Source organism: Cygnus olor, chromosome 17 (genome assembly GCF_009769625.2).
Source record: "Cygnus olor isolate bCygOlo1 chromosome 17, bCygOlo1.pri.v2, whole genome shotgun sequence".
Lineage (NCBI taxonomy): Eukaryota > Metazoa > Chordata > Aves > Anseriformes > Anatidae > Cygnus > Cygnus olor.
Window position 1 is genome coordinate 9689140 of NC_049185.1, and position 17510 is coordinate 9706649.

General features: G+C 35.9%; 1 protein-coding gene across 2 annotated transcripts in view; it reads right to left on the bottom strand.

Annotated features, from left to right (window-relative positions):
- The window catches only part of ADGRD1 (adhesion G protein-coupled receptor D1), a 154315-nt gene that overhangs the window by 133054 nt on the left and 3751 nt on the right, over positions 1 to 17510 (bottom strand). The window contains exons 3-7 of one of the 2 annotated variants that reach the window (XM_040576900.1): positions 15785 to 15868; positions 11964 to 12059; positions 9057 to 9179; positions 3100 to 3279; positions 1792 to 2046 (exon numbers count right to left, since the gene is read on the bottom strand). In XM_040576900.1, the coding sequence (XP_040432834.1) occupies positions 1792 to 2046; positions 3100 to 3279; positions 9057 to 9179; positions 11964 to 12059; positions 15785 to 15868 (738 nt within the window). The remainder of the gene's footprint in view (positions 1 to 1791; positions 2047 to 3099; positions 3280 to 9056; positions 9180 to 11963; positions 12060 to 15784; positions 15869 to 17510) is intronic. The other variant, XM_040576901.1, reaches the window with a different exon arrangement.

Genomic DNA, 17510 nt, shown 5'->3' on the forward strand with positions numbered 1-17510 from the left:
GGTGGTCAGAGCTGAGACAATAAGCGATGTTTGTGCCTCTGGGAGAGCGGAATTGAGGGGGGGGGTGGGGGGGTGGAGGGGGGGACTGCTGTGCAACAGAACAGCAGGTGGGAGAATTAAAACGAGAAGTGAGAACCTGCCCTGCAGACCCCAAGGTCAGTGCAGCAGGAGGGCAGGAGGTGCTCCAGGCACACAGAATCACAGACTCACAGACTCACAAAATCGTCTACCTTGGAAGAGACCTCCAAGATCACCCAGTCCAACCTCTGACCTAACACTAACAAGTCCTTCACTAAACCATATCACTAAGTTCTACATCTAAACGTATCAATGTAGAAATCAGGGAGTCTGCTATGTAGCTTTCCAAAAATCAACAAGAATGGAGAGGAAGAGTACTATAAAATTCTGCATTGCATTCCAAAAATTTAGACTTCAGAAGAATCAAAGGGACAAACTGTTACTGCAGTCTTAGAAAGTTTAGTTATTAGCATTAACAAAAGCAACTATATATTCTGAACTATATTCAGTAAGACTGAACTGCCCTTTTCCAAAGTGAAATATAGAGGAATGGAAACTTACATCCAGAACAGCATTTGCATTCCTGGAAAGACCTTTCTGTGATGCCTTCATTATTTTTTAGAGTGAAGGTAGGATTTTCAACATGGAATAAAAAATTTATACTTTCCCATATCAGACAAATTCTCTCAGAATGTTTGAAGACATTCATAAAAACCACATTGTAAAACAAAAAAAACTTGATTTCTATCATTTGTGTTGCAAAGCAAATAGGCTGCTTCATTACATATTAAATGAAGGGTTTCCTTTTCAGTGGTTTCAGTTCTACTTAAACTACTCTATATTTTTCTAATACATTTGGCATTTAATTTGATTGCTAAAATCAAACCTGGATGTTACAAATGCATTCATTCTTATTTCCAAGTTTGCATCAGCTGTGTTATTCAGAATTTTCATTGTGAAAATGTTTCGCATGTGTTTAAAAGCACAAGAGTGATGGGTATAACTGCTTTACCTCTCAGTAACCCAGTAAGAATAAGTGAAAGCAGGGAAACTGCCAGTGAAGCCAAATGTTCCAGATGCCCCGTAGCTTTATTACTCAGATGGATGTTTTCTAATTGTTACTCACACACAAACACTTAATAGCAACAGCCTTTCTTGTACTGAAAAGTTTATAATAAAGATCCATAGCATGCCTGACAGATTACTGGCCACTGTCTTCTAAATCTTTGTTCAAATCCTGATTTTCTTCTGTGTGTATTATGTTTCAACTGATATCTTTCTTTTCAGTTCACAAATACACATTAGTTATTAAATCTTTATTGTTTCAGGAACTGGTGGGATAAGCACTGTTATCCACATCTGCTGGAATCACTAAGTGATTTGCTTCTAAAGTTACACGATAACCAGAGTGTTTGAAAACTGTGGTTGATATTTCTTAATACTGTTCTGCCTCAAGTCTAATTATTGCTCTTCTTCACTTGATCTTAGGGGACCTAACAATGGCTGTATACTTCTGGTCTCGATAATTTTATTTTATTTATATATATATATTGACATTTTAAAGGAACTAGAAGCCCAGATGAAAAGACTGCATATTCAAAGACAGCTGAATGTTTCAATGACTTTAATATCTGCATTTTTCTGCCTCTACAAACTACTTTCAATGGCTGAAAGACGAAAAAAAAATACAAATCCTACACACTAAACATTTTAATATTTTTAAGTCAACTTTTGCAAAAGACAACCTTTCACTACAACAATGTATATACTCACCAACAGCAGCTGTAAAGTACTGCTCAATTTCATTGGGGGTGAGTGCCCTTTCCCATATAATGAATTCATCAAATGCACCATTCACATAGCGCTTAGTTTGATCCCCCTCTGTCCCAGTCAGCAGATTTGCCTTGGGGTCTCCGTAATCATAGAAAACTTTCCCTTCTGGATCAGAAGTGTTTAGAGTTCCATTGACATAGACTTTCAGTCCTTCTCTTGATTTCCAAGTGAAGAGAATATGAGTCCAATAAGGACCTGCAAAACATTAAGTCACAGTAAAATCAATGAATCATTTTCATTTAGTGTCTCTCCTATTCAAGAAGTTTTTGCTGACTTGGGCTATGCTATAGAGCTATATAGTAAGTGCTAAGAGCGAATTATGGAATGCTGATGTCATGTATATTAATCTTTATACACATGGGGAAGCCCATACTTTGGCAGAATGCCTCTTAGCTTTTGTCTGAACTCTTACTTGGGCTCACTGCAGTTCCATAAATTACATTTGGTGAGTACTATTGGCCAAGACTTGAACTCTCTTCAATACTGTCTCAAAGTACAATTCAGCAAGAGCTCCATAAAGACTGCAAGAATGAAAGAACGGGAAAATAGGCTAATTATAAGCTGCCAGTTTCTTTGCTACTATGAGGTGAGAAAGTCCTATATTCCCAGTTTGCAGACAGTTAAATTAAGGCAAGAAAAGACTTAGTGACTGTCACTAGCATTACTAGAAATCCAGATTTTTTTTCAGTCGCTAGGTAATACCATTCCCAACAATAGTTTAGATAGAAGCAGTACGATATGTGATATCCCAAAATGCTTATTGATACCATGCCATGACATGCAAAATTTGATACTCAACAGCTAATGAAATGACCAAAGCACACAGCACCCAGTTAGATAGTTACCAAATAAAGTCTTTATTTAGGATGCAGTGGAGGCCTGCACACATATCCAGTTTTAGAATATATGGAGAACTCCTAAGGATTAACCTGCATTCCTCACCCAGCTGTTTCCTTCTAAGCACCCATTAATATATTGATGTCAATAAGAACTCTGCTTCAGAAAAATGGAAGTCAGGTCCATGTACTGTTGCTGAACAGCAAATGTTCTGTAGTACAGTATCACTGAGTTTTCTGATCATATTTTCTCTCTCCCTCCCCCCCATCAAGAGAACTCTTAAGCACAGAAATCTGTAGGTATCTTTATATACCTACTTCTCTTTCCTGAAGATGTGCTCTTACCATTACATCTCTCTGCAAGAACAATGTAAAATATAACGAAAAAATGGATGAAGAAAAAAAAATTTACCTGGTGGACTAAAGCTTGCTTTCCACTTCATCATTGCATTCCCACGTGTGTAAAATTCTACTGAACCTTCACCTTCATTTGAACAGATTTTGAAACCACTGGAAATTACTTGTCCACCGGAGGCAGGGGGAAACTTAGCCTGCTGGTCTTGAGTCTTCCAGAAAAAGGAAAATGTTACTCCTGATGGAAGCAAGTAAGAGGCGATATTTAATGAAAAACAAATGTAACTGAAAGCTTCTAATATTGTAAAATGCAGAGAGTGGGAATGTTTTTGAAGACAAATCCTCTGCTAGCATAAAAAAGGATTGCATTTTTTGAATGAAAAATGCTCTAATAGTATAAACCAAATAAACATCTATTCCTTGCTTTTGCATCACATGCACGTACCCAAGACAGAATAGCAATCATCTCCTCCTGGGTAGCTTCTCTCAGTTAAAACTAAAGCTCCTTGAGCACCAGCAGTAATGAAGTCTTTTTCTCTCACAGATTTATGCTTCTATTCCCTATGCCTCTCTCTCCAGTCTCCTTACCCTTCTCACCCTTGCTATGATCCCCTTTCCTTCCTGTGACTGTTGTTTATTTCAGAACACATTGATCTCATCTCCACTTTCTCACCCAGCACCTATAACTTTCTGTGATGGATACCACATGCCCGTAGAGCAAGAAGCAGTACATTGACTACTTCCAAGCTACTGGCTGCCAGCATACCCATGCTTACTGAGTAGCATCCATTCCTGATTACACTTTAATTATTCTTAAAATGTTATTACCTGTCTTTTCACACTTCAGTGCTCCAGTAATTGCTGAAAGCAAAGAAACAATGTAGAAGAAAAGTATACCAACACATGCAGAGCCACAGTCACAGCTGCAAGATTCTCACCTACACAGCGACAAAGAATACCTCTCTAAAATGCAAGTGCAATCCTGCAAGTGCACACGATCAGCTTTGTTCACAAATAATTCTGCTAAATCCACCATTTTACTGTTGTATTCTAAAAACTGAAGAGCTCTTCAGATTGCACACTAGTGAAGAAATATTTCTCTAAAGATTTCTGTTTCCTTAATAAAGGTTATCTCAAAGGGCTCAACAAAAACATAAGTAGCAAACTAAATGTCCCACACACTTCAGAAGTTGTTACTCGCTCTGCTGCTGAGGTTCTACAGCTAAATGCAATTACAAAGAAAATGGCTTGACTAAATAGCTCCTAAAAGTGTTCATCTCAGAATTTATAGTGCTAAGTGCTAAGAATTAAACCTGAGTTCAAAGCAGGTTGAAAAAAAGATGTGAAGTACAGAAGTGGAAGAGGTTTTGCCAGAAAGATTCAAAATTTGGAAACAACCCAGGAGATCACAGTCTAAACTGCTTGCTTATAGCAGGGTCAACATCAGAGCTCAGCTGATTTTCAAACATCTCTACAGGTGAAGGTTACACAGCCTCTCTATGCAAACCGTCCCCATGCTTGGCTGCTGGCACTGCAAAGAGCTTTTTCCTTAGATCGTATCAGAATTCCCTGTGCTACAACTTGTCTGTATTGCCTCTCACAGTCTCATAATCATAACTCTACTTTATGATGCTCAAGTTAGTTACTTCAAAAGTTAGTGCACCTCCAAGACTGTTCGACACCAACTATTTCTTTAACCACTCATCAGGTAGTTGAAGACAGCCCTCAGCATTCTCTTTGCTTTATGGTGAATATTAAAGTCCTAGACTTCCCTCCCATGTCATATGGTCTAGCCCCCTAAGTTATCTACATAGGCCTCTGATGGACTTACTTGACCTGTCAGCCACTGCTCTTGACCTGCTGACTGGGCTCTTTTGAAATGTAGTCTGATGTAGTCTAACATGTCCGGATGTTTTTATAGTGACCAATACCTGCAGGTTGCCCAAACTATATGAACTTTGCCAACTTACTATCAGTTAGCCCAGCACAGGCTAATGAAGTCCTCAAATTATTATGTCTATTTCTTGTTAAAACCATAGTTTGTTTGATTGTTGGGGTTTTTTTGTTTGTTTTGTTTTGTTTCACAGTTCTCTGATCAAAGATCTAAAAGTCTCACATAAATCAATAGAATCACCAGAAATATTCCCCCCCACTGCACTCCTGAACATAATTTTTTATACCATTTCACATATTTTTTGTCACATTAAGTTAGCAGAAAAGTTAAAAATTTATCCTGCAATAATATAATAATTATCTGTGGAGTAACTCCTAACTGATCTTCCTGTTTATTCTCATGGCAGCACCCATTTATTTATATGAGCTATACAGCATTCCCTAAATGCTTTATGCATGATAAAATAACCACCATGGAAAGGTTAATCAATTATCATTAGCCTCTTAGAAATCAATCAGTATATGAACATCACCAGTCTCAGTTTGTTAGATCTCAATGTATATGGGTTTAAAGCTATAAATGCTGTGAACTCCCAACTGAAGAATTTTATGTCTGCTGTAAGCAAGTCGCAATATCCTCATCAGCCCATGTTCATGTTTCAGTGTCTTTAGCAAACAAGTAATAGGTTGAAATGCTAATCCAACCCTCTTTCCAGAAAGCTACACATTTCCCTTGCATCTACATACAATTCTTCAACACCCTGGTGAAAGGGCCACCAAGGCTGATCATGTCAAGCAATTATTGCTATTGATGTGATTCCTTCGACCAAGTGTCTCATGATCTTCTCCCAGCTATCTTCACAAAACTTCTGTGGAAGTGTTGTTATCCCATCTTTAGAGACTGCAGAGCTGAAGTTTAAATGATGTAGAGAGACCAAGTTCTACTGTATGTCTGCACTGGAGTTGGTTTCCCCCATCTTTGACTGTCCATCCTATTGGACTACCCCGTAGCCACTGATCATCCTGTAGCCATGAAAAGACTGTGGATCTAAATCCTTCTTATGTGCACTCTATCACTTCATGAAATACCAAAACTTAAAGACTGAGTAAGGCACACAATAAAAACTCCACTGAAATTTAGAAAAGCAGTTTTTTCCCAGATAGGTAATTTTGGGTTAAACATATTAAGTTTTGTGTCACCAGATGCTCATATTAATCTTGAGCAGGTAAGCCCTGTTTTTAGCTTTAGAGAAGAAAAACTGAAAATATATAGTCATAAAAGAGCAAGAAGGGGAACTTAAAACTTATGACTAAAAATACGCTGCAGACTTATTTACAATAATATGCATGACTGCACCTGATGACTAAACCTTTGAAGGTGTCTTCAAGTCAAAGAGAATTGCGTTCATCATTAAGAAAGGTACTTCAAATTTTATGTGCTGTTATTGCTTCTCTGAATAATCTCTCATTAATAGCAAACAAGCAAAGAAAAAAAAACAAAACTACAGACTACATATACAGAAACTATTCTGTTGACAGCATCTCTTATTTTTAATTATAGTACTTATCCATAATACAGCAATAAGTGTTTCCAATAGGACATTAAGGAACATAATTGTTAACGATAATTGACATTATTGTTCCTGTTATTGGTCTGTACCAAGGGAGATGTGAAGATCTGAGACTTCCCAGTTAACCATTTTGGGAACTTGAGCCTCCTAGGGCAGACTGTTCTATGGTTCTTCACAATAAATTTAAAACCTGGCATTAGAAGAATCAAACAAGTTTGTTTATTTAAACTGTGGTCTTTAGAATTGCACACAAAATAAAATTCAGTCCCTGACAACTTTTAAGAGGGAGCATAGGTCTTCTCACATATATGTCCCAGATTTCCAAGCTTCATTAAACTTTCTAGTTATCAGAAACAAGTTTTGTGTTCACAGAGCTATCTAAGAGGTAAAAAGGTAAGGTATTTCAAAACCAGCCGAGGAATTCAGATACCCAATTTCTGTTCAAATCAACAGGAAACCTGTCATACAGTTATAAAATATTACTTTTTCAGAATATTTGTATTTCTGTGTCACAGGTTAGATAGCTAAGGACTAAGAGCAAAAAGCTTAATGGTGGGCTACTTCCATCTCCCTAGCTTCTTCCATATTCACTCTGCTTTAAGATGCTCGAGTAATTTCATGAGGTGCTAACAAAACAAACACTAAAGAAACTTCTCATTATGCTGAAAGGTTCAAGGAAGAAGGAATTGTATGTGGGTAGGAAAGCCCATCAAGAAGGTGTCTTGTATGTTGCAGAGCTCTTTATTATTTTTATTATTTTATTATTGTATTATTGTATTGTATTATTTTATTATTTATTATTTTTATTATTATTTTATTTTATTCTTTATTATTTTTTCTACTGTATTCAAACTAATGATTAAGAGAACCTTTTCTTGCATCTTTCACAAATGTTTCTTTTGGCTAAAAATGCCAATTTAATGAGCCCAAAACTGCTCAGAGAAAACCATTATTTAAAAAGTGCTTGAGAAAGAAGGGGGAGGGGAAGGTTTCAACATTTCAAAAACAAGAAAAATATGTTTTCTCAAGTCAGAACAAGAGTTCTGAAATGTTATTAAATTTATGCTAGAAAAAACTATTGGGATTTTTGTTTCATTAAATATTTAGATTGTAATACTTCATCTGGAAAGATCCCAAGATCATCTCAGAAAGCATTCCCTTCTAAGCGTACTTAACACCAAATCCACACAAATGCAACAAATGGACATCAAAACATATTTAAGCAACAGTATGCTCAAATAAAATTAGAGATCATCATCACATGTTTAGTTGATACAGAGAAAAACAGATACCTCCTTTACATAAAAGGGTGTTGGCTTTTTTTTTTTTTTATCTGCTATAATGATTAAGTATTCACTATCTATATTTCTTCACATTTTATCTGTTGAACATTTCAATGTTTTATGTTTTTAATGTTCTTTTTTGTGAGATAGGGGGAATTATCTAGTACTGTAAAAATAAATTATTTGCATTATTATGTTATACTACGGATGTAGAAATAATACAAATTATTGATGATTTTTACTTCCTGGCAGTATGAAGAATATATGAAAAGATATTGTATGTATCAGAAGATATGCCTGCCATGGGATACTGAATTACCTTTTCTAATACTCTCAGGTAATAGTTGTGCACCATCTGCACTCCAAGTTTCTTCTTTCTTAAAAAATTAATGCATGTCTTTAAAAAAATAAAAAAATTAAAAAATCCGATATCAAGTAATGTCACCAGCCTGAAGAATGGCCTAAAACCAATAAAAGCAAAAAAATTCAATGTTAATAATATTGCCTAAGCTTAGGGACTTCTGGAGGTTACATATAGAAAACCACCATTTTCCACTAACCCTTCTACTTCTACATTTTAAGTCTCGAGTGCATGCATTGTGATAGTGACTGGTATTACACTTGTTTTGCACATACAATATTAATCTTCTGTAATCATCATGTTGTCAAACCTGTGCACCCTTATTATACATGTCATTTTGTGGCCTGTGCCCAAGAAGAAAGGGAAGAGGAAAAAAAAAAAAAAAAAGAGAGAGAGAGAGATTTATGCATCTGGAAAAGAGATTTATGCAAATGGATTCCAAGACACCTGAGATTTAAAAAAAAAAAGAAAAGAAATATTGTCTCCAAAGATAAATTTGAAAAAAAGCATTCCTGCTCAAATGCCACAGTGTAAACATAGTCTCCCAAACTCCCAAATTTCAAAACTGCAGGACGACTTACCTGTTTGTCACACTGCATATTTTGTAGCACCATTAATCTTGGTAACAGATGAAAGATTTCAGGCACTGTAAGCTTATTTCTGGTTTTGTTTGAATTAATTATACTGTACATCATTGATCTGAGTAGTTGGTGATTAGTTATAATCCACATTGCAGTTAGAAAATACTACATTTTCAGCAATCAGCACTCAATTGTTTTTTAAGCCAATATAAAAGCATCAAGCTAGAATTTTAGAGTTCATTTCAATTTGGAAAGAAACTATGATTATTGAATTATATAATTTGACAGAGAAAGAAAACCAAACATTAATTAATTAGTTTACTAACCTTCAGGTCCACAGACTTCTGGGTTACTAATGCAAGAATTTTGATAGCTTCCAAAGAAGAGAAAGGTAACTCCTTTCTTTTCACGAACGTAAATTCCTTTGTTCACCATTCCTTCTACAATATCTAAAGGAAAAGCAAAATATAATTTAACATTTATGTAAATTAAAACTTGCTGGAAATGTGATTTTAACAGACCCAGACACTTGCTTATCTTATCTCAACTACAGGTTTTCTTATTTAGTTGTTTGGGTTTTTGTTTGTTTGCTTGGTAGTTGTGTTTTGTTTTTTTTTTAATAAAAAAAATAATCTAGCAGATATTTCTTTCATTTAAGGTTTTTAAAAAATTATATTTATGTGCCTCACCCACATTCTTCCTTAACTAAAACTTCTTAATAGAACCTGTATACGCAAAACAGAAACTAAAAATCATTATTTCAAAGTAGTCTGAATAAACCATACACTTTCCAGACTTCTGAACTCTGGACACATCATACAAGTACTTCTGGCTTCTTGTTAAGTAGAGTTGGTCAAGAAATCATTTATTTAAAAATGTAAGAAAACAGTTTTTTTTTCATTTTTGAAAAGGAAATTTTGTGATAAAATCCAATTTTACTTAAAAAATATTTCAATAAATATACCTCACGAGCTATATTCAAAAGGCAGAAAAATATCTTTCAGACATCCTTTGGTATGGCATCATTATAATTCATAAAGGGTTTTTCTTTGTCTAACGTGGACAATGACTAATTGTCTAGTGATTTAACTGTGATTTTCTTGTGATCTCTGCCCTAAAAAGCACTGTTTATTCATCCCCTACTAGCTAAAACATATGAGTGAGCCATCATGATACTAAAATAACATAACACATTTACCATAGAAAAACTTTCTAAGGTCTGAGAATTTGTCTGATAAATGACAATTGAAAGTTCACCTCATTTGTTCCAAGATAAAAAGTGGACTAATTTTAGCAATGAAGACTATAGGAAATCACGGAAAAAAATAATTCCACTGAGTTAAAAAGACTGTGTTCCACATAACGCAGAATATTCCATAGTTTATTTCTGAGAAGACAGAAGATAATTGTCCAGTTTAGAATGTAGCCTTAATATCATTGTTTGTAATAGGAGGTCTGCAAAGATTGTGAAGATTTGGGATCTTAGTTTTAAAGACCCCTCTCTACAATTTCTTCTGAAAAATACAGCGCTAGGGGAAGAGTTGCTCAAAAGGGAAATATCTGCATGGGGACATAGTCTTCTGTGAAGTGCAGGAATTGCCATAGAGGTGCTGCTTGATATTTGAAAACAGAATGAGATCGGAATGGAAATGAGGAGCACACAAATGGTCTACAACAAATAAAGGCTAGCACATAAGGGACTTCCCTCAGTCTTTATATATGTAGATCTACCTGACTTAACCTGAACTTTTTGCACAGCAGAGCACGGTGAAAATCATGTCAGAGTGGCACAGGTAGCACTAGGGAGACACCATCTATCTGGTTGTCACTAGATACTGTTGTCACCGCTTTGTGTTGGTGGATCTCCTCATGCAACCTGTGCAAAAGGGAATCTCATTTCCCAGCTGCAGACAACCAGTGGGAGTAAGGACTGTCATAATGCTGGCCCATCCATAGGAAAACACCACTCAGGGACATGGCAGCTGCACCATAGTATAAACCTCAGTGAACACATGTCCAAATATTTTTTTAGTTCATCCCAATTTCAACGTAAATATCACAATTTTCAAGTATCTTCCCCTGCTTTTGAGCAAGAAGACATCAAGTTGTCTAACTGACAGATAAAATTCAGTTCCTTTTAAAAATTAAAGTGGTATAGAGTGAAGCAAATATTTCTAAGTTCTTTTTAAGTCACTTAAATTCTGAATTAATCTAGCCAGAATAAATACCATAAGGTAATGTATTCCTGTTTCCATAGCATTTCCTTTGCTGTTAATATCACTCTTTTTAATGTTCATATTGAATACATCTTATTATGTGAGAACTATGCAAATGGCCTATAAAGCAGATAAGTGAGGACTGAAAGAAATTAGGGTCGTTTGAAGTTCATTATTAATAGAGTTCACATTTGCCAGCATACTTTTACTCTTAGAGAGCAGAAAAATAGTGTTTTTAGTGTTCTAATACAGACCTCCCAGTATTGGAGCAACCCAAAATGACAGTTCTACCATTTTCATCTTTGTCCTCATGTCAGATTTTTCAACAAATAGATACGAGTTAATACCTAATTGTTAAGTGGACAAAAGGTCATATTTCAATTGCTCAAGTCTAAACCCTGATGACTTCAATTAAATGATTTTAGTTATACCTACACCAGCTTAAGCTTAGTTTCCAATCTGGCAGGTTTCTGCATGGAATGTTATTTTCTGTTCTTTTTATATACTAGTACGTTGATGTAAAAAGAAATATATCTAAGATTTGTGTCCGTTTTTTTATTTTTTTATTTATATGTTAACCAAAGATATTGTGGTTGACAAGATTACTTTCAGGATTGGAAAATTCACTTGCACTTGTCTTTATCTCTTTTTCACCATTTCATACTCATTTTTAAAGGACATTTTTTCTTTTCATCTTGAAAGAAAAAATAAATCAATGTATTTGTTCTTATATGTTCCTCTGAAATATCTTCTGTTTCTTTTAAGTTTAATAAAAATATTTTAGGTTTTTGAGGGCTGCTGGGTTCCATCCTTCTACAGACTGCTTAGCAAGGGGATGCGTCTCCCAGTAATTCACTTAAAATTGCAGGAGTGCTTTTTCATTTATCTCAGTGTACGCATAGATCTTTACCACATGAGCAATTGAACCAAAACTCAGTGTTAACTTTGAATCCAGTGTTACAAGAACCATCCAAGCTTGACAAATGCAGAACGAAAAAAAAAAATGTAAATCCTCACCTACAGTTGCAGAGAAGTTAGAGTAGGCAGAGTCATTGGTATATACAAAGGTAGAGTTATGGGAAGGAAGCACAGTGAAGTTGTGGATTCTTAGAGCTGGGTGAAACAACAAAAAATAAGCAAATAAGCAAAACAATGAATAAACACAATCAGAAATGAATTGACCAGTTCATATCTCTCAACATTACACAGATCATAGATGTTGGTCAGCGGCCTTTAAAATTAACATATGATCAACTGTCTCCAATAATTTGTAAGTAGTACACAAGTGTTGCATCCTTTAACTACATAACTTAAGAAAATATAGTGTCACTAAAACCATTTTTAATTCCTGACAGGAACAGAAAAGGAAAAACTATGAAGCAGTACAACTGCAACCAGACAAAGGGCTCTGAATACAATGAGGTCAGTAAGGAGCTGTGCAGTTATAACAAAAATCATTACACTGGTGCAAAAGTTATGGTCAGTTCAAGTTATATGTTCTGTTCTGGGTTCCCTAGCACTAGACATGGACATACTGGAGTGAGCCTGGTGAAGGGCCACAAAGATGTTGAAGGCACTGGACACACCAGCAGAGGCTGAGACAGCTGGGATTGCTCAATAAGGAGAAGTGAAGGCTCAGGGATTTTATCAGTGTGAATAAACACCCCAAAGAGCAAAGATAACACCAGACTCTCCCCAGTGGTATCGAGTGAAAAGATAAGAGGTAATGGGCACAAATTAAAACACAAGTAATTCTACTTAAACGTAAGGAAAAAGCTTTTTAAATAATTAAAGAAAAAATTATGAGAGGGTCAGATGCTGGAACAGGTTGTCCAGAGGGACTATAGAGCCTCCATCCTTGGAGATATTCAAACCCCAACCAGAAAGCCCTGAGCAACTGGCTCCAGCTCACCCTCCTCATGAGCCACCCAGGGGGTTGAAGGAGACGATCTCCAGGTGGGGCATTAAGCTCATCTGTTCTGCAGCTCTGAAGTCTAAGGGCTGCTGGTAAACATACACTATCAACAGGTTTAAAAGGACAGAATCAACATTACAGGGTTTCTACCTAGAACCATTTTGCCTACTATAGTTTTGAGAGCCATCAAATTAATTTGGGTATCCAACAATAAAATTTTATTCTTTTTTCCCCTCCCATTTTGATAATTTAAAAGTATCGTGCACACAGTAATTATTTACCTTAGGCAGGCAAATAGATCTTGATGGAAAGCCTGCATAAGTAAATAGAGACATTGACTGGCATTGACTGGGGATTTAGACCAACCGGGCTCACAGGAGGAAAAGGCAGATGCTCAAAAAAATAAATAAATAAAAATAAAAATTCAATAGAAAATGCATGGAAAACTAGAGGTCATATTATAAAACCTGAACCTGGCCACATATTTTTTTCTTTGCTACATTTTAAGTTGTGTTTTTTTTTTTCCCTTCAATTGCTTCTACTGCTTTTATTGCTATGATAACCAAAAAATTAATTTGCTGACACTGCCTCTTACAACACAAATACATTGAGAGATATAAATCTGGCTTCACACACAATGACTTCAACAAATAAAATGGATTAACATGATGGACAGATTATGATGCTTCAAGTATTTAAGAGAAGAAACATGGAATGAAAATAATTGCATGAAATTATGATGAATGGGAGAAAAACAAGAAAGGCTAGCAATAAACAGAAGAGTTGTGTAATCAGAATGGTATCAAAAATAGAAAATTGTCACGGGCATTAGATTACAACAATAAAGAAAACTTTCATTGTATTTCAAAGTCAAATATCAGATAGGTACATAAAACTTCTGCTGGAAGCAGTTGAAATAATACGCAGGTATTATAAGACTCAATATATGCAAATGCCAAGAATTTGAACTATCCACTAGAACATTAAGGAAAGAATTCAACATTGTCAAAATTGCACTGCAGAGAAAAGGACTTTTGGCTACTAGCATCCTCTGCAAACAATAGCAAGAAAAAGTCCTCCAAATCTTTTTTTTCCAGCAGTCATGCAGCTGGCTCATTTATAAAGTTCTTTAGCACAGTGTCATAATAGGAGTAAGAGACAATTGCTCATATAAGCCAGCCCTATTCATGTAAGAGAAGGTCTGTATGATCAGGAGCTTAATATATTCTGCTTTTACTCTTCTGTGTTACTACCGGAAAGATTTCTGAATTGTATTAAAGTAATGTCATTTAACATGTTCCGAAAAACAATCTAACTAACATCAGTTATGCAATTACAATTTGTCCAACAGCTGTATGTCACATTAGATTTCATATATTCCTTTCAAGTACTTTAAAAACATCTTGATAACACAAATGCTAAAACAATGCTAGGTAAGGAGTGCTTTACTCTGCTAGAAAGTACATGAGGTCCACTGTTAGAAAATCACATTAATACACTGTTAAAAATCTCATATGGTAACTTTTTGCAGGTCAAATTATGATCCTATTGAAGTTGGTGGGAATGCTGCCATCAGCCTCTAATGGGAGCAGAATATTGCCCAGATTTATTTCTGGTCAGCTAATTTAATTCCTTTAAGAAGTTTCCTGGAAAGATGGGTCAAACTGTTTGAGTTTAAAATACTTGAGCACCTATGGAATAAAAGGTTTCAGATATTTATAGAATTTTTTCCCCACTTAGGAACAGAGATTGATGTTGCCATTTTCGTGTAATAAATAGCAATAACTTTGCACTTATGTAACATTTTTCATGCGAGGTTGTGAAGGTCCCTAACTCCTGATTTAATCTTCTGCAGTGATCTTTCTGGGAAAAGATATTACAGTCACCAGTAGTAACACTGCTGCTACTCTTCACAGTAGTACATAGTTTAGCTTGATGGCCAAGGTAGTCAGCCATAGTGTGAGAAATACTGGGGAATGTATATATATCAGCCCAACCTGGAACTGGCTAAGTAGTCAGAAGAAAAAACAGTTCTCATGTGAAAATTACTAAGGGATCTTTGAGCCTCAAAAGGAGGCAAAACGAAGCTGAAAGTTTCATCTGAAAGGTGCGACCCTACAAGCTCGTAACACAGCAGTGGGGTATTGTGCCTCAGTCAAAACTCCATGAGTTACATCCCCTGCACATCCCTAGGAAGCTCTCACCCCACTTTAAAATATCAGAATCAGAAAACTGCTGAAACCAAAGAGACTACATTTTAAAATCATTCCCTCTGAGATCCTAGAATTGTGACAAATGACTCTTTCAAATCAGTGAGGGTTTTGTTTTACCAAGCCTCACATAATTTTTGCCCAACTGGAGAGAAAAAATTATTAAAAAAAAAAAAGAAACCTATTGCTGCAATACAATTTTTAAGGAAGTATCCAAAACAAAATAAAAATGAGTAAGATACATTCAGATAAAAGCCTACCCTTCTTTTTCTGTGCATACTATGTGCAACTTTCAAAAATGTCTGCAGAGTTTAGGCATTTAACTCCTTTTAAAAATCTAAAAGAATCAGGCATTTTCACAGCCGGCATAGCCAAAGATCTCAGTTACTGAGCTTATTAGTGCATGTTATGCATGTACCAAGCCAACTAATAACAGTGTTATTTCAATGACTCTTTGGATCATAAACCATTTCTCTTTATAACCTTAACAATGCGTAGACAGCCCATAAAATGTCTGAGAATACTCTATAAAAATCAGTTCTCAAATACAATATCATTTGAACATCAAAGCACTGCAAAAACATTAACTTTAAAGAAAATCTCAACTGCCATGTTAAAAAAGCTAACTACTTTCATTTCTCCTGCTCCCTATCTACTTACAGACTGACACAAATACTTATATTATTGCCATTGTCAATGAGTCCTTTGTCTACCTCCATTCGTATCCCGAAACTCATGAATTCCATCCACATCTTCCAATGGCCAGTAATGGGAAGCTGATGCAAGAACTTTGAACCCTTTCAAGGAAACACAGATGAACAGGTTGTTAAAGTAAGGCCCAACAAGGAGTGTAGCAAGTCTCCACAAAGAAGAACAATAAAGAAAGTCAATAGGTTAAGTAAAACAAGATAGAGCATGTAAATAAAATACTGCACATAAGCAAGACCGTAAATCAAAATGGCAGAGGAGATTAAAGCCAGATATCTGAATGACCACTGCAGAGAACCTCTGTTTTTAAAATTCAGCTGATTATTATTCTAATTACACTTAAAATGCATAACCATCTCTGACCAAATCTCTGCTAGTGTATCAGGCAGCATTCATCAAAGTAACTGTTGAGGAGCTGGTCTGATAATTTTAAGATCTCACCCAGCTTTTTAAACACTTCACGGATAGTACGATGCACCAAGAAGAGAGTGCAAGTGGGAATGTTCAGCCTCTGCAGCATGCTTTCCCTACTCCTGCCTCCTCCACGGAGGACTCCACTACCCACGGTTAAATTGAATTGGAGAAGATGCTAGAGAGTTTCAAGGACTCTTCTTCTCGAAACACACTGCAAAACCAGTGCAACACCTTCAGGTTATATTAATACAAGCATTTTTCACCTTTGTTGTCTGTGGAGAAACATTAGTCAGAAACAGTACGTGATGCTGGAGGGCCTGCAATGCAGGTGATTGTATACATACCCGTGCAGCTGTTACTGCACAACCTAGCCTTCCTGATATCTCCAAGTAATTCACACTTTAACTGTCATATAGCAGAACTATACCCTTAAACAGAGGGAATTTGATGTTCCTCAAAAGAAGGGGTTCCAGAATAACCAACACATGGGGGGTGGAGGGAAGAATCCCCTCCTCCCCATACAGCATTAGCTGTTCCTTCAGAACTGTCTTCACTACACAAAATCAGAACGTCTCCTTGTGGCCAGTAAAAACATTTTGTTTTTAAAAATGTCCTCCTGAGCACCAAGTGTACAAGCTGACAAAAGCAGGACATCTGCTGGTTTCCATTGGTCTAATTGCTACCAGTTAGAACCGAGTTTAGGAGATGTGATTATTCAAACCCGAGCAGAAGTGGGCTGTCCAATGCAATCAAATTTTGTGTTAAGATAACGATTCTATTTTAAGGGTATATCATTAATAATGTAGGAAAACATGAACTGTAATTTCTTATTATCTTGTTAGCTGCAAGAAATCCTTTATTCTGAAAATAATTAATTTAACCAGCTGTTCCAGAAGAAATTGATAATCTCCTATATCCAAGAAAGTTTCAGAATGTCGATACAGATACACAGAAGTTTTACTGTGAATACAAATGAGAATGTTTTGTTCAACCTCACAGCATATCCCTATTAGGTTGAGTTAATCTTTTCTTTTGGGTGGGAACAGAGAGGAAGTATTTATAAAACCAGCATTTTCTACTCAGATTTCAGTCAAATTTCAAATTTGGTGATTGTTTGGAGTTGCTTTGGGGTTCTCCCTTAATCTCCTTCTCCCATATAAGAAAGTATTGAAAGGTATCAAGCATAAGAATCCTCCTTCCTTCTCTCCTCCACATCTTCGTTCATACAGTGAACTTCTTCCACAGATTTGTTCCCACAATGATCCCTCTAACCTCCTTGAACTCCCTGACTACCATTTTTGTTAGTAATTTCTATAA